The sequence below is a fragment of the Zootoca vivipara genome, chromosome 6, assembly GCF_963506605.1.
Source record: "Zootoca vivipara chromosome 6, rZooViv1.1, whole genome shotgun sequence".
NCBI lineage: Eukaryota > Metazoa > Chordata > Lepidosauria > Squamata > Lacertidae > Zootoca > Zootoca vivipara.
Genome location: NC_083281.1, coordinates 41,895,157 through 41,921,388, shown reverse-complemented (window position 1 = coordinate 41,921,388; position 26,232 = coordinate 41,895,157). Strand labels below are relative to the sequence as shown.

General features: G+C 41.1%; 1 protein-coding gene across 4 annotated transcripts in view; it reads left to right on the top strand.

Moving 5' to 3' along the window:
• The window catches only part of THRAP3 (thyroid hormone receptor associated protein 3), a 38,144-nt gene that overhangs the window by 4,956 nt on the left and 6,956 nt on the right, over positions 1-26,232 (top strand). For 3 of the 4 annotated variants that reach the window (XM_035118058.2, XM_035118055.2, XM_060275842.1), the window contains 8 exons: positions 3,489-3,582; positions 7,057-7,133; positions 10,978-11,139; positions 14,682-15,569; positions 19,107-19,859; positions 22,753-22,925; positions 24,506-24,611; positions 25,848-25,932. In XM_035118058.2, coding sequence (XP_034973949.2) covers positions 11,003-11,139; positions 14,682-15,569; positions 19,107-19,859; positions 22,753-22,925; positions 24,506-24,611; positions 25,848-25,932 — 2,142 coding nt within the window. In that variant the 5' untranslated portion in view covers positions 3,489-3,582; positions 7,057-7,133; positions 10,978-11,002. The remainder of the gene's footprint in view (positions 1-3,488; positions 3,583-7,056; positions 7,134-10,977; positions 11,140-14,681; positions 15,570-19,106; positions 19,860-22,752; positions 22,926-24,505; positions 24,612-25,847; positions 25,933-26,232) is intronic. The other variant, XM_060275843.1, reaches the window with a different exon arrangement.

The following is a 26,232-nucleotide window of genomic DNA, read 5'->3' as shown; positions in this document are numbered from 1 at the left end:
TTAACATGTGAGCTTGAAACTAATGTAGAATTCTAAATACATAGCATAGTAGTCTTTATATGCCGGAGTTGCAGTGGTGTGTATTGGTCTTGGATCAGCTGCCATTACACTACAAACTTAATTCTTTTTCTGTGTAAAAATACATTAACATTACTGAAACTGCTACATAACTGCAAACCTAATCCGAAAAACAGTTATTTCTTAGGGTGGCTCATTGCCATTTTCAGAAGTAATTGTTTTTCAGTGTGGTGGAAAGTAGAGAGAGAGAGAGAGAGAGACATAGTTCTGTTGGGCTGTGACAGAGAAAATGAGTGTGATGTAAGAGTTAACTGGCACCAGTGCAAAAAGCTGAGACCCCATCGCAGTCTGGGTCTCATATCATACTCCATACAGTGGCCTCCTTCTGATTGGTTGAATGATTTACTATTTCAAGTTGTTTTGGGTGTCTCTTAGCTATAAAGCACTCAGTTTCAAAATTCCTCCTTGGTGTGTCATATCTTGGGCACAAATTTTGTTTTCCAGTGATGGACTGAATTTACAGTTCTAATTCTTTCCCTCTTGCCATCGTGTGTAATGTGTCCTTTAAGGAGTTTGAGAACAAATGTTCTTTCCTGCTGATTTGGCTGGGTCTCCTCCCCATATTTCTTCTATAGATATATTTTTGTACATTTTAATGATTGATGTCTTTCTAACACCATACCTATCAGTTTTCAACTAGATGCTTATGCTCCTCAGTAGTATAATTAAAAACCACTGGTTATGCATGCCATGATACAGTGGTACCTCCGGTTGCGAATGTGATCCATTCCGGCGGTCCGACCACATCCTGAGGAATTCGCAACCGGAGGATCACTTCTGTGCATGTGCATGGCGCGGTTTAGTGCTTCTGCGCATGTGTGAGCGATGAAACCTAGAAAAATACTTCCGCGTTTTCCGCTTTCGTAACCCGAAGTTTACATTACCTGAGGGGAGCGTAAGCCGAGGGTCCACTGTATTTATTTAAATTTTGTTTCTTAATTGTTCATCTTGAAATCTTATATTTTATTATATAACCCTTTTTGATGTTGTGAATTATTTTGAGCAGAGTTTACCATGGAAAAGCAGCATACAAATAAAATCAATGGTTATATATAGCTGCCCAGAGACTGAAATTATGATATGAATGATTTCTATTTGGTCCCTTGTGAACATCTGCAAGGACACTAAAAAAAGAGTGGCCACTCGAAGCAGAAGAAATTGCTCTGGCCCATAAATTGAAACTTATAATACAGCTGAGTTGTTATTTGAATATATGTGTGCTGAGTCGCATACAAAATTGACCAAACCCACATGTTCCACCTTTCCTTATCCTTAATAAAAGTGGCTTGTTCTGAATAGGAATTTAGAATTCATTGAGAAATACAGCTGACTCATCTGGTGCTTTTATTGGAAAAAGAATGGAAAAAGCTTAAATAGAAGGATATTTTTTTTAACGATGGGAAATCATGGCAAATGCAACAGGAAATTGGATTGTAAGATACTAAACTAGGTGCAAATGAATACATAATATGAAACAAAAAAAAATCCTTCTAGCAGCACCTTAAAGACCAACTAAGTTTTTGTTTTGGTATGAGCTTTCGTGTGCATGCACACTTCTTCAGATATACTGAAATAGAAGTCCCCAGACGCTTATGTAGAGAAAGGGTGGGGAGGGGGTATCACTCAGAAGGGTGATATCTATTTCAGGGTATCTGAAGAAGTGTGCATGCACACAAAAGCTCATACCAAAATAAAAACTTAGTTGGTCTTTAAGGTGCTGCTGGAAGGAATTTTTTTATTTTGTTTTGACTACGTCAGACCAACATGGCTACCTACCTGTAACATAATATGAAAATAATTATGGATGCATCAGAGCGAAGAGTTTCTTGCGTGCACAAAGATGAAAAGATTTATTGTTTAAAATGGAGGAATATTTGTTGAAGTTTTTGGAGGCAAAGCTGATATGTTTGATTAGAGAAAAAAGAATCGTTGAATTTATTAATAATAATTAGAGAACCCCAATTGGACTTTTTGTGTGGAAAGGAAAATGAATGAATTTGAGACATTTGTGTCTAAAAATTGGGGAAATATTGCTTAGCACAGTGATTGGCAACCTTTTGAGCTTGGTGTGTCAAAATTCGCCAAAAAACCGAGCATAACTTGGGTGGTGTGTCACTTCGAGAAAAACACCATAATTTTGTGATATTTATAGTTAAATAACAAAAATGTTTAATTCTAATATATAGCGGTATTTAATAAACCAAAAACTAATTATTTAACCAAACCAAAACCCCCTTATTTATCACAAAGTGCCCAGAGTTGTTGAGCTTTTGGGGGGGAGCTGCTGACCAAAGTTTGGGAGGTTTTTTGGGGGGGGTGCAAAAGTTGCTTTGCTTTGGGGGGGGGGATGCCCCAAAGCTGCTGCGCTTTTTGGGGGAGAAAGGGAACAGAAATAAATGACAAATAATTCCTTCGCTGGAACTAACACACAGCACTGACATAGTCTGCCAAAGCACCAAAAAAATCAGCACTGAACGGGTTAAAAACCGAACACTGTTACACCCAATCATCGTCTGCCAAAGCGCCAGGAAAAACAGCACAGAAAGGGTTAAACAACCAATCTCTGGCTACCAGCAACAACAACAACAAAAGACAAGCTGTAGGAGGAGCTTTAGGAGGAGCGGGAGAACAAACGCGGAAAAAAATGAACAACAACAGCGTGAATGGGCCGATGGGGCATGTGCCAGCAGTGAGGGCTCTGCGTGTCACATCTGACACGCGTGTCATAGGTTCGCCATCACTGGCTTAGCAGAAAGTAGAACAGTTGGATGTCATCCTAGAGTGAATATTTTGAATAATTTCTTTTATGTAAGTGAGACAGAAAAGCAGAAGTCCATTTTATTTATTTAGTGTTCTCTTCCCCTCCCCCCTTTTGTTTTCCTTGGTGTCCTCTGCTCTGGGCCATTGTTGGGGTCTAGGATTGCACACACATGAAAGTGATAGGTGAGAGACTTGGAGAAGAAAGGAAAGCTTCCGGGTGACAGCTGGGAGGGCCCACCACTTTCTGCGTCAGACAAAGGATAAGAGCTACCTTTGAGAGAGAACTCTAGGTTTTCTTTCCTCTTTTGTTCATTTTCATTTTAATTAGTTTCTTTTCTCTTATTGTATTATGAAAATGCTTTAATAAAATATGACGCAAAAGAGAGAGAGAAATACAGCAGACTGTATCTGGTTAGGACAGACTTCAAAGGTACACACCTCTCCTGGGGATAGGCAATAGCATATACGTAGCCCAAAGCTAGCGGGTAAGGGTTAATCACTGCTTAATTATGGCAAGGTGTGAAGATAATAAATGATCCGTTTTTAGGTGCAATACAATTAAAACATCCTTTGAGATTGCATACTGTGCCCTCAGTGCTTTGAGATTGAGATGGAACAGGTGGTGACTTCTTGTTTTTAAAAAATTGCAGGTGGATTGATAGGATTGACTACATTGAGGAGTGCTCACTTTACTGCCACACCTGCTGGTGAGGGACTTCTGGGCTTTGTTGTGTTGAACAAAAGGTATGTTTTCCTCTCCAGCTTAAAAAAATAGCCTAAAAATTGAAGCCTTACTTGCCTTTGGTTTGCAGTCATGGCAGTCGGAAACAAAGCAAACAACTTCCAATTGGAGAGTCCCAGGTTTCCCTCCCCAAACACTTCAGAAGTGTAAAACACAAAGCAACATATCCTTTTATATCTGTGTTATTGATAACTTTACACTACAGCATGCAAGCGATTTGATTTGCGGACAAAAAGAGCCTGGTTTAAAAATTTTCTATCACAGAGCAACTTTTTGCGGAGAAGTGGAACTTGTGGATTGCACCTGATTAACAGTGGAAAATGAGTATCTGGCTCGGGGATTAAGATGATTTGAGGGTCACAGTATGTGCAAAAACGGCTTTTGTTCCAACACCTGATATTTCTTATGGCTTATTTTGAATCATGGAACATAGTTAAAACATATTTTTCTAATCAGTACCGGTATATAATTTTTCAATGTGTATGTTTTCATTTAATCAGTGCCTTTTTTCTGGGAGTACACAGGGGCACACCTCTAAACATTTTGTGAATCTAACGGGAGAAGAAACTAAAGTTTTTAACATTTTTAGTTTCTTCTCTAGCACAGTGAATTGTCAGTTCCGTTGCTACTCCCGATGGCAGCCTCATTTCCTGTCACAGTGTTTCCTAAGTCTCAGACGGAATGAGAGTACTCCTAAATTTTGTTTTAGAAAAAAAAGCACTGCATTTAATATGCCTTGCTAAAGTCTTCAACTGACTGCCATTTTTGGAGTTGAGATAGTGTTCTCATGGTACATATAGAGAGGTGACCCTGCACTTGGCTTGCCCATGTACGTCATCTACAGCTACAGGCAATGAACAGTTTGCATGGGGGTAACGTTCCAGGACCACCACCACCACACACACACACACACACACACACACACATACATTGACAGGGCCTGTGTAAGCCTGTTCTGCCTCCGCCCCGTTCTACCCCTTTTTTGATGGTTTCAAGTCACTTCCAGGTCAGCATGATGAATGAGTATGCAGTCACACACATATTGGACGTGCCTAAAACAGTTGCTTCCTACATTTGGTTTGCCAGCTACCTTTCTGCTAAGCACCTGCTCTTTGTGTATGTCACGCTATGGTCTTCCTCTTGTGAATTGATTGCAGGCAACAGGGGTTGCCTAGCAGGCAAGGCAGTTCTGGTCCTTTCTAACTGGGGCACACTTTTCCCAATCTGCTTTGTTCTGATTTCATTGTGCTCCCAAGCAGAAGTTAAGCCTCTCTAGTTAGTTAGTTAGCAAACAATACAAAACAACAACTAAACTCTGTTGGTAGTTCATGAAGGTATGGTAGTTATCTCTTTGTTTCATAATAAAAATAAGATTGTTGGATCGTAAGTATTGTTAGGTTTCATCCATGAAAGGTGTCTTGCATTCATATTTTCTTCCCAACTCCAGAAAACCAGTGTAACAGTCTGCAACACAGATTTTTTTTTTTTAGCATTTGAGACAGTTACAGTTTTGCACCCTTCATTTTTAAGACCAATGCTTCTCTGCAGAAATTCTGTTCTTCAGCTCTCATTCTTGGTTAATCATTAGCATTTAAGTGCCAATTTCAGTCAAGCTAAAGCAACAGCAAATGAAAAAAATCAGCATTTGATAAACTTAACTACAGTGGTACCTCGGTTTATGAACACAATTTGTTCCGGAGGTCTGTTCATAAACTGAAGCATTCATAAACTGAAGTGAACTTTCCCATTGAAAGTAATGGAAAGTGAATTAATCCGTTCCAAATGGGTCCGCGGCGTTCGTAAACCGAAAATTCGTAAACAGAGGTTCCGCTATACTGCTATCAGCATACCAGCAAATGCAGCATAACAGCAAACCCCAAGATTAGTTAACTTCAGGAAGTGCATGGACAGAAAGTTTCCTATTCCCATCTCATCTCTTCAGTGGACCCACCCCCCAAAAATGCCTTGTTGGAGGGTCGGGCGGGGGCTCCTGAACAGTGTAGGATGGGTTGGGGGATTTGTCTAAGGATTCAACCCAATGAGTCTTGTGGCAACTTAAAGACTAGTTCATGAAATTGTGGTTGTCTTCTAAGGTGACACAAGACTTTATTGTTTTTGCTGCAACAAACTAGCACAGCTTACCCCCCTGGAAATTTCTGCTGACAGATGAATGTGGCAGTTAAAGCTTATTTTGTCTTGGCGTATATGATTGTTGAGCACAGCAATTCTGGATAGAGACTCCAGCTTCTGCAATCAATGTGTGGGCAGCAGGAAGAGGAATGAGATCAGTGGCTCATTCAAAGGCACAGGTGGGAAATCTTTCTGGCACAGCAGGGCAGAAACTGTTCCCACCTCCACAGGCCAACTTTGATAGGTAGATTGTCCTGCTCACCTCTCAAAAGTCCCTTGCATAACACTGGTTGTCAGGGACTTGGGAACCAAAGTGAAATGGGCTTTGCCAGCCCTTTGCTTGGCAAAGCCTGGAGCACAAAGCTGTTTTCTGCAGACACCAGCTGCATACGTAGTTCCACATGGGGATCTCACTCATGTACCCAATCTTGCCATGTCTCTCTCTACCTGCTACACAAATGAAGTCAGGTGTGGGGCAGGTGGACACTCTTTGCGGTTCAAATTGTGACCATGCCAAGCCTAAATTGGCATTGTTCCTCACCCCGTGCTAAGGCTTGGTGGACCTTATGTAGGATATGTGGTGTATATACCAAAACCACCACAATTTTAACAGGCACAAAATGATGCATAGCAACATATTGCTTGGATTGTTGACCACAAAGAAATAGATATTTTGATTGACAGGAGTTCATAGGAAGGTGGGAGGAAAGAAAAAATAATAATAATTTAAATATATTAAAATAATTTAAATAGTACTACCTTATGTCTCATTACTTGTGTAAGCTATAATGCCACCCCAGACAGCATAAAAAATTTTGTGTTACTTTTTGAAAAACTTTTTAAAGCCATGAGGACATAGAGGGGACATGATAATCTATTTCTAGGGCTTGCTTGTGAGACTGACAATGGAAGCTAACTTCTCTGCCCTTCATCCAGAAGGGCTCTCAAACAGCTTGCAGATTAATAAAAACATTCACAATCTTTGCCCTCAGGTTTGTTGGTTTGTTTGTCTGTCAGAAAGTCATATGATGATACTAGGAGACCAACCAGTAGACAACTAACAATGTTTTCACAGTTATAGCCTTTGTAAATTTTGCTGGTTCTCTCTCCTTGCAGGGAGTGGAGAGGTGTGAGATTACTACTGAGGTGTGTTCAAGCTTGGTAGGCTTATACATGGACACAGTTACTTGAGAAAACAAAGTGGTTTGTGATAGAGTAACAGATTTGAGGAGGGCTTAATTAGAGTAGCGCTGCCTTTACACCTTTCTTCAAGGTAGAATGGTTATTGTGGATGTTCTCCTATGAGCATTTGCAATACTGTATTAACAATTACTTTTATTTTGCAGAATTTTTTTATTTCAAGTGGAAGGAGACAGTGCTAGGCAACCATCAAGTTGTGACAAGGCAGTCTATTCCAAGTAAGGTAGGTTGCCCACAGGGCTTGAGTGTGTGTGTTGCATAACCTTTGTACAAATTTATTTAAAATATTTATAGACCACTTTCTGACCAGGCAGGGTAGAACACAATTTTTAAAAAACATACCAAAAGCCAGTGGATTGTATCCAGCATTAGTCATACTCCAAGTAGACCCATTGAAATTAATGGACCTGAGTTAGTCATGCCCATTAATTTCAATGATCCAACTAATGTTGGATACAGTTTCTATCTTAAATACCGTGTAACACTAATTCTTGTTATGGACTCAGTCCATGGCAAATCAGCAAATGGGTTGCATCATCGGGCTGTATCCTTAGAAGTTTTTAAGTAGAGGCTGAATGGCCAGCTGTCAGGGATTCTGTAGTAGTGGATATCTTGCATCAGCAGGGCATAGGACTAAACCATTTTATGTTCTTCCAATTCTGATTCTTTGACTTGTTTGTTTATTTTTACATTGTGTAGATTCATTATACGTGCTCAACTATATTTAGGGCTTTGGTTTTGTTTTTTTTTAAAGTTCCTATTACTGCTGGTAGAGTCACACCCCTCTGAAAATTGTTTTAAAGGTTTTATTTCCATAAAAAGTGCTCATTCTTTTTTGGCAAAGAATGAGATGTACATTACATTTAAGAGAGTCTTCATGTTTATTTTACTGTTTTGTACAATTCTGAAAACATTTCAAGAAAAAAATATTTTTAAAAGTAGAGAGCTGTGGGCCAGAATTTGTAGAAATGTAGCAGTTAATTGACAGCCAAACATTTAGGAAAACTCCATATGTTTGGGAATTTCCATGCTCATGATTTCCTATATAATCTTAATAAATTGGGTTTTATGCTGTGTTCTGTTGCTATTTGTTGTGCCTGCATTATTGAATTCTCATTGTGTGTGTGTGAAAGCAATGAGGGCTGTCATTATGTGTGTTTGTACAGGCATACCTTGCTTTATTGCGCTTTGCAGATATTGCTCTTTAGGAGGGGAAGGAAGCCTCCTACTGCCACTGTCCCTCTTCTGACCACAGGAGTGGAGCTAGCTAGGGCTGGAACCAGGTTTTTCCCCTTCCACCCCTGCAGCCTGGGGGGCCTGGCTTAATAGACTACAGTATAGTGTAAACCGGGACGTGGATGGCACTGTGGTCTAAACCATAGAGCCTAGAGTTTGCCAATCAGAAGGTCGGCGGTTCGAATCCCCGCAACGGGGTGAGCTCCCATTGTTCGGTCCCAGCTCCTGCCAACCTAGCAGTTTGAAAGTGCGTCAAAGTGCAAGTAGATAAATAGGTACCACTCTGGCGGGAAGGTAAATGGCATTTCCGTGCACTGCTCTGGTTCTCCAGAAGCGGCTTAGTCATGCTGGCCACATGACCCAGAAGCTGTACGCCAGCTCCCTCAGCCAGTAAAGTGAGATGAGCGCCGCAACCCCAGAGTTGTCCACAACTGGACCTAACAATCAGGGGTCCCTTTACCTTTACAGTGTAAACCAGTGGTGGCCAAACTTGGCCCTCCCGGTGTTTTGGAACTGCAACTGCCATCATCCCTAGCTAACAGGACCAGTGGTCAGGGATGATGGGAAATGTCATCCCAAAACAGCTGGAGGGCCGAGTTTGGCCACCACTGGTGTAAACATAAATTTTATATGCGCTTGAAAACAAAAAAAATGGTGTGACTTGCTTTATTGCAATATTCACTTTATTGTGATGGTCTGGAACAATACCTGCAATATCTCCGAGGTATACCTGGACTTTAAAATTTTACCACTACACCCCTGTTTTTATCGGGGGGCGGAGCGGACACGTGGCCCTTCAGATGTTGCTGGACTGTAGTCATTTACCAATGATGTCTGAGACTGTTGAGTTGAAGTCCAATAACATTTGGAACGCTGCAAATGTTCCCTTTTCCTGATTTATATGTACAAATCTAAATAGCATCATGCATGAGAGGTATGCATCTGTAAAAGTTATAGATTTTTCTGGCACATTTCAAGTAAGAACTAAACTCCTCTCTCTCTCTCTCTCTCTCTCTCTCTCTCTCTCTCTGTGTGTGTGTGTGTGTGTGTGTGTGTGTGTGTATGAATGAGAGAATAAATGAACAGGCTCCAAAGAGCACATATTTTAGTGGCACGCATATATATGCGCATACCACTGAAATATGTGCTCTTTGCAGCCTGTTCTGATTGTCATCTCTTTTTTTTATCTCTCCCCACATTTATATCCTGTTGGGTACATGTCAGCAGAGGCTGAAATCTTTAAAATCTAATCTAGGGCTTGAATGCTCAGAACACAGCTGACTCTGAAATAGGAGCACTTGGGCTGGGGTGGGAGGAGGGTGAAGTGTTAACCCTTGAGACCACACTGTCTGGAACTCAATTGTGTTGTTGCTTCACTCTATTTAATTGCCTGGAATATGTATAGGAGAGTGTGTGGCAGAAACAACATCTGAATTTGTCCCTAGTTTCTAAGAAGCAAAAGTATTCTCAGTTAAGGGGTGACTGATGAATGAAGTCAAAACATTCTTTGCTGAATAGAACTTGAGCTTCAATTTGCTCTTTGTACAGTGAAAGTGATGGGCCAGGCCAGGTGTTAGCTTATAGAGTTAGGTCTACTGAACAGTCCTGGCAGAAGTAGAGGGAGGATTTCAGGTCCTCACTCAGGATTACTTGAGGTATGCCACTTTACCCGTTACATTTCAAAAATGGCTTGGGTATGTAAGGGAGCACTCACTCTTTTTATTGCTACCCTGAATTAGAACTGTGCTGGGTTGAGGGTGAAACAAGTCTTATACCAAGAGCTGTTTTGTCGATTATGTTAAAGTTTCCAATTTTGAAAACAAAAGTTCCAAATATGATTTATGGAAAACGTTTGCAGAAATAAACAGATTCGTAGTAAGTTGCTTTTTATAGGGTTTCTGCAAGTGTTTTATGTTTGTAGTACTTTAATTTAAAAGATAATTTAAAAGTTAAAATTTAAAAGATAAAATATTGCTTTTTTCTATTTTGAATTATGATATTTTGGGTGGCATTGAATAAAGTTGCTTCTCATTTGTATTGGTATTTGATGTTTTCTCTTTAAAATTGTGTGTTTTTCTGTCACGTGCTGGGTTTTTCCCTGGGTGTAAAACTGGACACACACAAAATTGTCATTGAGAAACCACCTAATCATTCTCTGCTTAGTTACAACTGCATCATGCCTGATGGTTGATTTGCCCCTTCTTATTTCTAAAATTGTGGGATATCTGTTTGAGATAATTTTGCTACATCTCTTCCTGTTAAAATTATTAATTAATTATTCAAAGGTGTTGAGTGCTATAGAGAAACCTATTTTCCATCACCAACATTTGAACCCTTGAAATCTTTGGAAGGGCTCCTGATTTATTTTGGCTGCAACAAGAGTCCCTAGTGGCTGCTTGATTGTAACAAGTGTATAACTTGGTTTACCGGCAGCAGGGCTTTTCAAAGAGTCGGCACCTCATCCCTGAGAGATAGTATGTAAGTGTTCTTTTGTCTTAAGTGCGGGAGAGAGGCAGCTATGTCAGTTGGTGAATGTTAGGACTCCATTCTCACCACATAAAGGAATATTTGCAGGAAGCTGGACATGTATAGGCTTTGTGATTAGTAGACTTAAAGCAAAAGCAGGATTGGAATTGTTATGGAATAAAAGAGTGTCTAAACTAAACTAGTCTGGTGTTCTTTTTAGAGCTAACTTGCAAAGGCTGTTGGATAAGTGTTCTTTGCTTTGCAAATATAATTTTGCTATTCTTGGACATCTTCAAACAGCCAAGGAGAGAAGCTGGAAAATGATTCATTTGTTGCTGTTTTTCTTTTCCCCTCTATGTTGACAGAATTAAGTGAAAGGAGTGAGAAAAAATGTCAAAAACAAATAAATCAAAATCGGGGTCCCGTTCCTCTCATTCAAGATCTGGTTCTCGATCCCGGTCCCGCTCTTTCTCAAAATCTCGGTCCCGATCCCGGTCTGTTTCTCGATCAAGAAAACGCAGGCTTAGGTAAGTGCCACTGGTTGCTTCTAATGGTGTTGTGTTCTTTTTTGTATCTGAAGGGAGCCCTGCACAAATGGGAATTCTCCTGTGGAAAGCTTTTGCTAGATTCCAATTTATTCTACCATCTTAAGTTACTTCCTTTGTCTGCTAACCAGTTCTATTTTTATAACCTTACCATCCAAATACTGGTAGCTCTTGCTTGGCCATGAAATGGGTAGTTTTTTTAACCCAGTTTTCTCTGTGTTTTGGTTGTCCTACGCCCTTTTGAGTTGTTGTTTTTGAAATTGGCTATTGTCAAATGTTCTGAGCAACTGGGTTGCTTCTGGAATTATTCTAACTTTGAGGAATGCCTAAAATTGTAGAGGGTGTATCTTTCTCTGTACTTGAACAATCATAGTGAACTCTGCGCCTAAGATTTTACATTTGGATTTCTATTGTCTCTCTTTTAATGTCCTTGTGATTATATTTGTAATTGCCTAGCTTTGGTTAGCTAATAGCAAATAATGATATTTTTCAGTCTCTTTACCTTGTTAGAAATAATACAGAACAAGCAATTCTGCAGCAAAACTCTTGGTGGCTGGGGTTTGTTTGTTTGTAGAGGGTTGTCATTTTCAGGCTCATAAATTCATTGTTACTTTTAAAAGTCTTAATATTGCAAGAACTTTGTCTCTAATGAAAAGTTACTGATCTTAACTCACTGCTCAGGATATATGTCTAAGAATGATGCAGTAGAGAGCAAAATTGCAAAGAAAGATGGATGAAGATTTTTGCTAGTGAAAGTTGGGAAAGGGTAATAATTCTGTGCTTTTCCAGTTGGTTATAAATCTGGACTGTTAACAAGAAGAACAGCATTCTGAATAATTTCTGGGATCTGTTTATTGGCACATCCTGCGGAACCAAACCCCACTTGGGGTGTTGTCTTACTTTTCAGAAGAATTTGAGTCTCTAGTTTGTTTATATCAGTCATTTATTTTGTTACCTTTTTAAAATAACGGTAAAAGGCTTGCAGATTTTCTGTAAATGTTGGGACAGAAGCATAAGCGGCTGTTATTAATTAGTGCGTGTGGTTTCTGAGAAAGATACAGAAAGGGAACAGTAAAATGCAACAGGGGGTGGAGAAAAGGACAATGCCAGAAAGAGGAGAGAAGCCACGATCTCCTAACAGAGGGTAAAAGCATTAGGAAGGGCTTACCAGTAGGCTGGGAATGTCCGGCTTCATTGAGGGGAGCTCTGCTAATGGAGAATGAGCCCAGCATGCAAAATGCCCCTGGTTGCAGACAGGTTTTTGAGAAACTTTGATTATGCATATGACTTGGCTGGAGAAGTAAAATGGAAGAGGCTGGGGAATGCAAATCTAGGAAAAGTATAGAAAACTCATTGAGGTAGGTTTCCTGCCTTACGCTGGCTTCATTTCTTGGGGATAATAGGCTTGCTGGTCAGAATCTTGTTGTGGTAGAGGGAAGCAGCTTGGGCAGCTGGTTGCTTTTGGTGTCTCAACTGCAGAGAATGTGGCTTGTATTACATTTGTGTCTTTCTCTAGGGAATTCCCCTTCTCTGCCTCAACTCTAGTCATAATCTATTTAGTTCTTTGTAGGAGTCATTCCACCCCAGTAGCTCTATTTTCTGTAGTGCCCTTGAACCTATGCAGTTACTCAGCTGCAAGCTTTGGGGAGAAATAACTTGCACGTTCTTCTCACCCCCCCCCAAGCTGCACAACCTCAGCTGCATTTCATGTGCTGTGTCCTTTCAAATGATTTCTCATGAACAGCTTCCACAGATCTTTGAAGGGAAACTTTTTATTTTCCATGCCTTTTAAAATGGCAAAATGGATTTTGGAAGGCTCAGGCAACAGGTCCCTCAGCAGTTAATTGATAACAAAATGCAGTAGCTGTCTAGGGACTGGCTCCTACTTGGGCTGCAGAACACCTCATAATTAGCTCATTTTAACTGTCTGCACCAGGCTGTGTGCATGTCTATTCCTTCTTAACGTTGCTGAAACTGTTTGCGAATGAGACAGAATCCAAGGTAAGCTGCTCTGGTTTTTTCTTGATAGTAAACGAGGTTGGATTCACGGAAGAAACAAGGCAGCAACTTCTCTTTTTGTAGAAATTGTACCAGATGATGTTTTAGACAGCAGACGTTGCTTTTCTGTTTTTAAACCTGTTTTCACTTGACTGTGTAGCTCCTCACCAGCACAACTTCTTGTAACATAATGCTTGCCTAATCTCAGATTAGTCATCCAATAGGGCTATTCTGGTTTGGGTTCTTCTGGGCTTCAGTTGAGGTTTTGTTCCCTGCTCGGTCATCTTCCCACCCCCAATCCTTCAGTCGGGCCTTCTTTTTCCTGTAAAGCACCTGCTATTTCAAGTCTCACTCCAGCATTCATAGGCAGCTGCACCCCATTTGTGAGCACCAGTGGGATTTTTAGTAGCTTTGTATCAGTTGTTACATGAAGTGAATACCCTGTTTCTCATATTTTAAGACATACCCATAAAATAAGCCATAGCAGGATTTTTAAGCATTCAAGGAATATAAGCCATACCCACGAAAATAAGACATAGTGATAGGCGCAGCAGCAATGCCGGCCGCGGCAGGAGGAGGAGGAAAAAAATAAGACATCCCTTGAAAATAAGCCATAGTGTGTGTTTTTTGAGGAAAAAATAAATATAAGACGTGTCTTATAATATGAGAAACACTGTAGACTGCAAGAGAAGAGTAGTGACCAAGCCAACGTCGCTCTCTGAATTTCATGCCAGAGTGGGGACTTAAACCTGGATCTATCTGATCCTAGTCTGACACACTATAACCCAAACAAAGGGAACTTAATCCTGCAATTGTATCTTGCCCCTCCTCATGCCCCTCATACTAGATATGTCTATTTAATGTTATGTGTTAAATATAAAAATATACTCAATCACATAATATTGCTTTAAAAATCCACAAACACAAACTCAAAAGACTTGAACCTAAAAAAGATCTATTTGATTGAGTCGTGTGCCCTGATGGCCATTTACTTCCCTTATTAGAAGACAGAATTATGTCTGATACTCCATTTCTTGTTTAATTTTCTGTCACTGTGTGAGGGAAGAGAGCTTTTTGTTGCCTTTTAAAAACAAAAACAAATCATCCGCGAAGTGGAATGTTTGCTGGGTTATAGTAGATAAAGCTGAAAGGTTACAAATAAAGGTTTCTCTCTGCCCTATTGGGTACATTTGCCCCATGCTGCTAATTGAGCTCTGGAAGGTGGGTGCTCTGAGGATGGATGGCCTTCTGAGGGAGAAAACGCTGCTTCCTCTGTGTCTGAAGTGGTCTTGTAGGAAAACGCTCCTCCTAGCAATAGCAGCTTTGTGTCATCTGCATTGCCCTCCATTACTGAGGGTTGTTTTTAAGGAAGGAATGCATACTTATCATTATGAGATAGAAGCTGGAGATGAGCTAAAGGGAAACCTATGCATCATTATGAAAACAGGTTAATGCCTTTGTATTGCAATCAGAATGCTGTAGTACTGTGTGTAGCAATTTCCAAATACATTTTTCTTTTTTCTCAGTTCTAGGTCCCGTTCGAGATCATATTCTCCATCTCATAACAGGGAGAGGAACCACCAACGGGTCTACCAGAACCGGGATTTCCGAGGGCATAACAGAGGTTATCGGAGACCCTATTATTTCCGTGGAAGGAACCGAGGGTTCTACCCATGGGGTCAATATAACCGAGGTGGCTATGGAAATTACAGGTCCAACTGGCAAAACTACCGCCAAGCCTATAGCCCTCGTAGGGGACGCTCACGTTCTCGGTCACCCAAGAGGAGATCGCCATCCCCAAGATCTAGAAGCCATTCAAGAAATTCTGACAAGTCCTCATCTGATAGGTCAAGGAGGTCTTCATCATCTCGATCCTCCTCTAATCACAGCAGAGGCGAGTCCTCCAAACGTCGGTCATTAAAGGAGAAGAAGTCTTCTTCCAAGGATGGCCGGGGGTCTCAGGGTGCTGGAGACAACCAAGGGGATGACACAAAGGAACAACCCTTCTCAGGAGGAACTGCACAGGATGCCAAATCCTCAGAGGGATCAAAATCTTGGCAAGAAGTGGGTGCTTATGGCACAGGTTCAGCCTCAAGGGCCTCTGCTGTGACAGAGCTGAGTCCAAAAGAGCGAAGCCCAGCACTAAAGAGCCCTCTCCAGTCAGTTGTCGTGAGGCGCCGTTCACCTAGGCCAAGCCCACTTCAGAAGCCCAGTCCTACATCTTCCAACCCTTCACAGCTGGGCTCGGCTCTGCAGAGCAGCAGCTCCTTCCAGGCAGGCTCACATCAATTTGAGCATAATTTAGCAGGCCTGAGCCCAACAAGGAAAAGTCCTGTGTGCAAAAGCCCCACAACAATCAGTTCCATTTATGGGGCATCTCAGAAGGAGGAAATGGGGATAGCCTTCTCCAAAAGGCAAGTTGTCTTCATTCCTAAAATTAATTAATTGATTGATTAATTGTCTGACTTTCAGCTGATTGTTAGCTTGGCACAATTAGGCTAGCCATAAGTAATGTAAAAAGTTTAGTCTCAGCTAGTCAGAAATTCCAAAAATCTGTTGTGAAAATAATAAAAAGCAGACTTAGGTAATAGTGGTAAAAGTATTGTTTTTATTAAGTATTGTATTAATTGCTGTGGTATGTGAGATACTATTAATAACACTATTTTTCAGCCTCTGATTTTCTAATGGAGAATTACTCAAGGTGGCATACAAGATAAAAATAGTCATGTGGGTTTTTTGTACAATTTCCTAGAGCTTCAGAGAAGATTTAAGATGGCTATTCGATTTATAATGTACTAAACAAAAAGTAAACCATGCCATGCTAATTTATTTGCTACAGACATATATGAAGAAATCTTTTAGTAGCCAAAGGTAGTTGAACTGAAGTATTTTATTGTGGGAGGAATTAAATAAATATACTCGGTGCATTTTAGTGTTGTGTTTGACCTAGTGCATAGCTTTACTTGGCAATTATTATTAATTGAATACTTTAAAATATTTTAAGGCCCAACAATTCAACAGCACCTTACAAATCCTACAAATTATGACCAGGGCCTTTTTAAAGATTAATTTTACCATGCTGAAGTGCTGTGTGTAAGAATATGCACTTACAAGAGATAGTTAACTGAAAAGTTAATTACAACTATGATTTTGAATTTTACTAGTAAGGTGTCCATTCCAAAATTTGACTTCTGTTTATTCATTGGGCTAAATTATACAACTTAATAAACTATAGTTTACTGTTACATGCATGAGCTGTTGTATGCCACCCACTCCCCTCTGAGGTGTGCCAGAGAAGGTGATTGGAAGTATCCAGTTCTGGTTTTAAATGAACAAAAAATCCTGATTACAACTAAACTCTGGTAGTTCTTCTTAGTCTAACTATGGTTAGGTCTTAAGGCACAGTTTGATCGTGGATTGCTTGAACCAATCTAAGTTCCTGGAGTTTGATATAATGGAGAGTTTTGATTAGTTTAAAATTGTAAGTGGAATATTTCAACGTCAAACATGAAATTGGTATACAGGTCTGTAGATTGTACAAATAACCTAAACCAAGGATTGGACAGCCTGTGGCCCTCCATGTGATGATCAACTCCCATCAACCCCAGCTATCATGATGGGCGGTTAGGGTTGATGGAAGTTGTAGTTCCACAGACTCTTCAAGACCTCAAGTTGTGCTCCCCTGTGGTTTAGCATTGCTTCCATACTGGCCCATTAAATTACTAGTTCATTTATGAAACAACAAATCTCTAAAAATGGGAAATTTTCGCTGGAAAAAATATGACATTGGAAAACTTTATATAATTCTTCACCCCAGTTCAGTGAAAATAGTGCAGCATGTATCTATATTTTTTAATGTTTCAAAAAAAAAAGAAACCAGCAAAAGTAATGTCATGTTAAAAACCTTGGCAATCAAAGAAATTCAAGGTGCACAGTTGAGTAGCTTGGTAGACATTCCTGAAGAGGATAGTTCATAATATAGATGTCACCTCCCTGAGAAGGGTTTACTCCCTGGCAGATCTTGCATTCTGAACAGAAGGAACACAGAGTTGCAGCCAATACAAGAAAGAATTGACCCTTCCATTTTGCATGTAACTGGTTTCTAGTCTGCAAGTAGGAAGCTGAAGTATCTCCCCAGAAAGTATACATACACCTCAAGGCATTTGTCTTACTTTTACTGTACTTAGTGTACAGTGCTAGTGGTCACTTGTATAAATAACTTATGACTACTAACCATGGTAGCCAAAACTGCAGACTCGTTTTGGATGACCAGAGGATAGATGCTATTGGGGTTGGAACTCATTATCATGATGACATTTCTGTTATTGTTTCCTTACAGAAATGAAACTGCTTCTTTAAAATTGCAGTAGTACCTATGGAATAGAGCTTGGTAGCTTTTGTAATGACAGTTGCTTCTTTATATGCCAAATTCATTTTTATCTAAGATGCAGAATCAGATCTAGCTCTGAGATTGTGTTAAGTATTATTACACAGCTGCCTAATATGCTCATTATAAAAGGATGGTTGCCGCTTATTTCTCTCGGTGTACAGCAGGTGTAAAACCCTTGGATTTTTCCCAAGGGAGTCACAAACTGGTTTATGGTAAATAATCCAGCACAGTTACACACAAAAGCATTTTTAAAAAGCATTAATCAATAAATATATTTTCAGTAAAAAAGAAAGTAAGTAGTTTTTAAATTCTCCCAGCGTGTTTGAGAGGCAGTTTGTAGAACTGAGATTTGTGCATAGGTTTTGCTGTTATGTAGAACAGGTGTTTCCTAAACCCTTTTTAGAAGGAGTGGGGGAGAAAATTGTCTCAGATTTCTTGGCACTGGCTTCAGATTTTCAGGAGTCAGCATTAGATGTGTAGGTGTCAAGTCTTGTAAAATATAGTACTTAAAAAACCCCAAAAGCAGATTTCCAGGCACCACAAGTATAAAAAAGTATAAAAAATTAGGAGCAGAGGCCCCACTTTTGGAAATATATGAGAAGAATAGGTACAATGTTTGTCATCCCCTAGAATCTGCTGGTGGGCTCAGCTTCCAGTGGATACAGAAAACAGCTGTCATGGAGCCAATTTTTGTAACTAGTAAAACTTATGCAGCACGAAGATAGTTGTTGGTAAATGTGCTTTGGGCAGGAACATTACTTGAATCTTTACAAATACATCCCCGCCCCAAGGGAGTCACAAACACTAGTCAGTACAAGGAGCATTGTTTTTAGTTGTTTAGTTGATCTCAGCAGCTATACATCCATTCATTTGAGAAGCGATTATATTGTTCTCAGATGCTCCACAATGATTTTTCCATTCTCAATTTTGTTACATCATCAACCAATGTATAGTTTTGAAATTCACCTCCAGTTATAATTATAAAATAGAAAATTGCCCAAATAGTTTAGATATATGCCAATCACCATCCTGTCAGTTTTAGTTGGGGATTGACCATCTTTATAATATTGCTGAGTATTCGTGTTCCTCCCAACCAATTAAGCATTTTTCCCCCGTTAACCTTTTTGCTTTTATTTGTGTTTTGAATTGTCTATAGCTTCCATAGGAGACTTACCTCCAAAAATTTGAAGTAGCTTTTGAGGCTTTTATTTCCACTGTGTATTACTTAAAAAGCACAGCAATCCAAGGTGAAAATGTTGATGGGTTAATTCTCCACAAACAGGTTTGTAAGTGAATGCACAGGTTGGGTAAGATCTTTTACGTATTTCCGGCCTTCTAGCTATGGCAAGTAGGTTCTTAAATACAATTTTATTGGTTTTACTAAGCTTTGTGTGTCAAGGTTCTGTGACCTGTAGTGAATAGATGTACTAATTTTAAAGTATTAAGAGTTAGAAAAAGCTAAACAAAGCTTTGTATCAGTAACACAGATCCATGATCTGCTTTATCAGAACTTTTAAGAGTTCCTGAATTGACTGTCTCTCTCACTTTCTTTTTTAAATAGGTATTTGGAAGAGCAAAAAGCTGAGAATGGGAAAGAAAAAGAGCAGAAACTGTCGAACATGGAAAAAGAAAAAATGAAAGAGAAGGGTATTTTCTCTGACCTGGGATTAGCAGATGGTAAAACAAAAACAGATCCGTATGCCTCCAAAGCTGACACAGAAAAGCTGTATCGTGGAAGTCAGTCCCCAAAGCGCTATAAGCTCCGAGATGATTTTGAAAAGAAAATAGCAGAGTTCCACAAGGAGAGCCACTATGGCAAAGAGGAGGCAGATGAGCCCGAGAAGAAGGTTAAAGGCAAAGGGCGAAAGGAATCCAATTTTGATGAGGATGAGGATGATGAGCCGAAGTTTCTGTCCAAGACGTTGTCTGCTTCCAGTAAAAACCAGGAGGAAGATCGATCAGGCAAATGGGAAGGCCTAGTATTTTTGCCTGGAGCCAAAGAGAAGCAGAGGAAAGCTGAGGAGGTGGAGGAGGAGTCCTATGCTGAGCAGACCAAGAAGGAGGAGAGGCAGGTTGCCAAGAGAGCAGAAGTCGGGCACAGAGGCTTTGTTCCAGAGAAGAATTTCCGAGTGACCACTTACAAAGCCAGCCAGGAAAAGAATGCTACTTCTCCTCCTCCACGAAAGGCTTCAGAGGGCAGAGAGAAGCTGGGCACACGGGGAGAGGGCCTGGCCACTGGCAAGTCGTCTTTTTCCATCACTCGTGAGACCCAAGTCAACCTCCGAATGGATTCTTTTGATGAGGATCTTGCACGGTGAGAGGCTCAGTGTGTCTGCCCCATAGTTGGAATAAAGGGTATGGGGAAACTTAAATGGGAATATTGCTCTGTACTGTGTACAGCAGTTATCAAAAGAGAGTAAGCAAGCAGCCTAGTCTGCTCACTGGTTTTATTATTTGGAACATATGGGTGGATAAAAGAGCCCAAAGATTCTAGTTTCTAATGTTGTCCATGTGCCAGAGTTTCTCACTTGCCATGGCTGAGTATGAGTGAGCATCATGCTGGTGCATGCTTCCCATTAGTTCCAATCCAAAGAGCATGGTTTGCTCCTCCCTAGCAAGCCACAGTTGGTAAGCCAATGACAAACCATGTCTTAAGGTTGGCTAGCAATCATGACTCCTTAGGGAGCAACAAACCACAATCCAAGGTTCAGATGTAACAGGAAGCCAAAGCTTCATGGTTTGTTTCTCCTCAAGCTAACAGAGAAGCAAAGCAGGAGGCATCTGGCAGCATGTACCAGCACACTGCTTATTCGCGATAAACCACAATATGCCAGAAACACCAGCTTATCATTATGAAAATGCAGCTATTGCCTTATCCTAATTTTTTTTGGCAGTGGAGTGGCAGGGAGAACCAGAGCATATGTCTGTGTAAAGGCCCCAAAAGAAGACCAGATCACAAATAGCTCGCAAAAATGGGGTGCAAGTCAAGGGGTGATATTCAGCTGCATTTTACTAAGAATAGATCCATTGAACATTAAGTTACGTCCATGCATTTCAGTTGGCCTGCTTTGAGTAAAACTTAGTTGAATACCACCCTAGCTTTCAGGTAGAACAAGCCATATAACTGCTGCTGCTGCTGCTACTTTTATTATTTGTACCCAGCCACTCTGCACCTCCCTTCTGTTCTGAGCAGATGGGAGGGTGGATGTCCAGTCCTGACAGCCACTGAAATGTGGCCATATTTAAAGACAGTGCAGGAGAGGCTGAGCCTGTGAAACACAAACTTTAGCAAGAACAGCAAACAGTCTCTTGTGTATTGTGGTTTTTTTCAAAGGATATTTGCTGAGAGCTTTCATGGGTACCATAGGGTTAACACACTGGCATGTGTGGACACCATGTTACCAACCCTTGCCCTAATTAATAAAGTCCAAGGGTCACCTGGAGCAAGCCAGCCAATCTACAGCAGAAAACAGCCCACCACCTTCCCAAGCCTTAAATACACTTTTGAAGCATTAGCAAAAAACATCCGAAAGGACACTTGGTTGGGCACAACTTCATGGTGCACATCATCACTGCTGCTGATAGCCATGGTAGTCCCAATGCCTGTAGGGAAATAATGCAGGGATGGACAGAGGAACATATGTGAACCTGCAAATAAAACCTTGGAATAGAGAGTTGTATCCAACTGAGTTAGAGTGGTCCCATTTGAAATTAATAGGCCTAAGTCAGGGGTAGGCAACCTCAGGCCCGTGGGCCAGATGCGGCCCAACCGCCTTCTCAATCCGGCCCACGGATGGTCCGTGGTGAGATCAGTGTGTTTTTACAGAGTAGAATGTGTCCTTGTCTTTAAAATGCATCTCTGGGTTATTTGTATGGCCTGCCTAGTGTTTTTACATGAGTAGAATGTGTGCTTTTATTTAAAATGCATCTCTGGGTTATTTGTGGGGCATAGGAATTCGTTCATTTCCCCCCAAAAAATATAGTCCGGCCCACCACATGGTCTGAGGGACGGTGGACCAGCCCACGGCTGAAAAAGGTTGCTGACCCCTGGCCTAAGTTATGTCTAGTGTTTTCAGTGCATCTCTTGATCAAAACATTGCTCCTAAATTGATCGTGAAGTGCTTTCAGTGACAAGTCTTTGAATTGAACATGTTGCTCCCAAGCCAACTGTCTGTTCACCGGCCTCCCCACAAATGAATTCACACAGTCTTGTCCCCCCCCCCAATAATCCTGAGAGTTGGTGCACTGCAAAAGAGAAAAAGGTACTTGACAATCATTGAAGTGGAACACAACTAATAAACTTGCATAGCGAGACAGTGGTATATTTTATTCCTCATACTGTTGGCTGCTCCTATTGATTTACTTGACTTTTATACAAAGGCAAGTGTCTTGTGGCATTGTAGAGACTAAACAATTATTTTGCTGATATGAGCTTTTGTGGACTGAACTCCGTCCATCCAGGCCAAGGTGTACAGAATCTGCTTCACCTCAAGAGATCCTTGGGCCACCACCCTCTTTCTTAGTTGTTCAGCTGCCACGACAGGGCCGGCGCCTCCATTTAGGCAAACTAGGCCTTGGCCTAGGGTGCCGAAATGGAGGGGGCACTGTCGAGCCTGCCTGCCCGCGCTGCAGCCAGCGCCGGGAGCAACGAGCGAGCGGTGGCGGCGGCAGCGCCCGTAGCTGAAGCCTTCAGCTATGGGCGCTGTTGCTGCCGACGCTTGCTCGCTGCCGTGGCCGCTGAAGAGCTCACAGTGTCCCCTCCATAGGCGGGAGGCGCGTGAGCCGAAATGAGAGCTCAGCGCCCTCCCGCCTATGGAGGGGACGCAGCGGCGTCAGCGGCATTGTGCACGCATCATGACGTATGTGCCGGGGGGAGGCGCCAGAAGGTGATTTAGCCTAGGGCGCAAAAAGCCCTAGCACCGTGCCTGTGCCACGGTACAGTGGAACCTCAGTTGTTGAATGTAATCTCTTCTGGAAGACCATTCAACATCTGAAACGTTCGACAACTGAGGCACAATGGGCAGTCGGCAAAATCCATTGAAAAAAAGGGAAAGCGCGCTCCAGAAGCCGTTCGACTTCCAAGGCGCATTCAAAAACTGAAGCATTCACTTCTGGGTTGTCGGCGTTTGACAACCAAGGTTCCACTGTACCTTCTTGTTTTGTTCACTATGCCAGACAAACAAAACCTTTGTGTGTTTCCCCACCAGCCCAAGCGGGATTTTGGCACAGGAGCGCAAACTGTGTCGTGATCTGGTGCACAGCAACAAAAAGGAGCAGGAGTTTCGCTCCATTTTCCATCACATCCAGTCCGCCCAGTCTCAGCGGAGTCCCTCGGAGCTCTTTGCTCAACATATTGTGACCATTGTTCACCATGTGAAAGGTGAGTTGCTTTTGAGACTGATGCTAGTTTATTTATTGCTTTAAAACATTTCCATCCCAATCGTTATTGTACAGAATGATCCCAGAGTGGGTTACAACTGCCAATAAAATACTGAACAAACAATGAAATGCAGATCACGGAACAAATTCTAAAAATATAAAACTTTTGCCAAAGTGTTGCTTAAGGAAAACACAGTTACTCCTGGAGCTGTCCTCTTGCTGTAGATCCATAGAAGGAAGGAGAAGACACTGTGCAATCCTACTTGTTTCGCTGGAGCTCTCTCTCCCCTTCTCCCGCCCCCTGATGAAGCTTATTCATTCTTGATTAGTGCTTCATCCTGCAGTTGGGAAGGTTTCCAGTTGGAAAGAGTGAGAAATCTATTTTAAAAATTCTTGTCTCCATTTCACCTCTTTTTTCTTTTCATTTTGGTCCTTCTGAACTGTTCTGGTTTATGTGGGCTAAGTGGCTAATTGGCAGCCCCCTTCATTTTCTCTCTCCCCTGGTTACACTACCGATAGGGGCATGGTAAATGTTTTATCTACAGCTTTACTCATAAGAGAAAGAAAAGTTTTAAAGTAAGAGTTCACAACTGAATGCCCAAATTCTTTCTTTGGGTTTCTGCGTACAATGTTTCAGCTGTGCTTGAATATATGTGATCGGAAACGTCAAATGGCACCAACGGTATCGGTGTATGTGGAAAAAATAGACATTCTTCCCTGACAAGTTCTCTATTGGAGAAGTTGAGTTTAATTAACAGTATGGAGTTTCTCAGCAAGAAGGGTAGCATGTGGTGTGCGCATTCCTATTCATTTAGTGTCCATCTCTTCTCCCAAGCAGGATGGATATTTGAGATGGGGATAAAGTACTAAGGTACCATTTTGATATTCCGTAGACTCCTAGCCCACCTGATACTTCCCCTCCCTCTGAAAAAAATTAGATGGATACCCAGCCAGGGAAGATGACAATAAAAAGACTGTGTCTCAACTTTGAACATTGGACTATGGTATAAAAAATTGTGGAAGATTGCAATAGCAGAGAAAATAACCCATCTAATCCACATGTGGAAGAGAAAAGAAAAAGAAAAGAGAAAAGAATCTGACTCCTTTCATGATATTTGGCAAAACATTATTACTTGCACAAGTTGGACTATCACGAATATGGTCCCTCTCCAGCCAATCTTCAGATCTGGAAATCAGGATCAGTTGACACTATGGTTGCAGTAAGACTGTCACTGTAGGTTTTCCTGTATAAAAAGATAAAGGAAAGTATGTATGTTAACAATCTGATCAAGCTTATACTGCTTTGCTGATCTTCCTATGATGTCAGCCTTGTATTGGATCTTACACTTGAGACTTCTCTGGTGTTTTAATTATTCTTATATGAGCAAAAGCAATTTTTAAAAAAAGTCTGCACTGCTTAACCTGCAGGGAGATGAATTCGTCTCCTTCCCTCTTTTCTCTTGCCCTTCACCTTTATGTTGTTTGCTTCCTGCAGACTCTCCTGCAGAAGCCACTTTTATATTGTCCTAAAGTTTAGATGCAGTGTTAATGATGTGATATTTCCTCACTGCATATCAACAGAACATCATTTTGGGTCTTCGGGACAAACATTGAATGAGCGCTTTACAAAATACCTAAAACGAGCGGAGCAAGAATCTGCTAAGAACAAAAGCCCCGAAATCCACAGGTGAGTGCACCTTTGCATGTAATAAAGGCATGGTTGAGTGAGAAAATGTGCACCCTTGCCACAAAGAGTCCTCAAATGAATAGGCTTTGGCATAACTCACCAGCACAAAAGCAGGCAGACTACTAGACAAATCAGGCTACTATCTGCCAAGTGTAGAGTTTTGACATGTACTTTTAAAATCCCAATTTAAGAGACTTTTTGAATCATAGCCATTAAGGAGCATAAAGGTTTGCATTTAGCTACTAGGCATTTGCTTGCTTATCGTAAGCAAGTGCTTCTCGTCCAAGGCAAACTCTGCCTTGCCCTGCCACTGTCTTGGGTGCCTATCCAGGAGAGAGAAAAGGACTTAGATCCAAGCATATTGAATCCAAACAAGAATAAAGTACGGAAATCAATAATTTGCTCCTCGTGGTGAGGCAAGGATGCTAGAGACCCAGTCCTTATGACTGAAACTCTTAAGCAGCCATTTTTCTGGCCTTCAGCAGGTGATGCCCACACAATTCAGCCATAGTTTCTGAGGGCTAGAAGCTTCCTTTTTAAAAAGGAAGCTAAGAGAGGAGACTGAATTCTGAACCTTTTATCCATTGGAGGCTCATTCATTAGAGTGAATGGAGCACTGGCTAACCAACCTCAGTCTGCTCTCAGCCAGCTCCAACCTGCCTGCCTTCTTACTTACAGCTAGTCCAGGGGGTTGCCCTGCCTGTCAGCGGTATCCTCCTAAGTCTCTGTGTTGCCCCTTGCAGAACACAGTAGGGAGGTGGATGAGGACAAAGTTGGAATAAATTGTCTCTCCCTGTCATTGGCTCTGGCTCTACCTACTGTTTGTCTCCCTGCCTTCTGCCCTCCTAGTCCCAATGGACACCAGCCACCACTGTTGCTATCAGAGTCAGCACGAATAAGTATGGCTTTCAGAGCAAGAAAGAGATAAACAACTCTTGTATCCAGAACTCTTTAAGGTGCCTTAAGGTCCTGCATTTATCTTTGAACAAGTCACTGTTGTAGCTGAGGCTTACCAGCATCAACTTGCCCAAGGCCACTAGGGAGTCTCGTGATGGAATAGGAGATTGAATGTTCTATCCACGAGTCAATTCAGCCCTGAAGTTTTACATCTGTCATGTGCCGTTCCTTACACAATAGAACTAAGGCCTAATTTATACATTCCCTGAATGGCAAAAGGGAAGAGGGGTTTCCTTGACCTTTTCTTAATCATGCTTCCCCCCTTTTTTTCTTTTTTAGGAGGATAGACATTTCTCCCAGTTCCTTTAGGAAACATGGATTCTCACAAGAGGAAATCAAAAGTTCCAAAGAATCCAGCTACAAGGTGACCTGTTGCTTTGATCTGTAGTGAAACAAAATGTGTGCACTTCGGGCATGAACTTGTTTTTTATAATAAAAAAGTGATATTTTTGTTTAACTTGCTCTCTACTTAAGTTTGTGTTTTTCTTTCAAGGATGGGCATAATTCTAAAAATGAACTACAAAGGGTTAATTTTTATTAAAAAAATATGTATCAACAACCTTTGTGAAGTGGTTAGAAATATGGTAAATGACCCCAAAGTCAATTGAGGTTGAGCTTGAGACAAAAAAAATATGGAATTTTGGAAACAAGTGACCTTGATGAT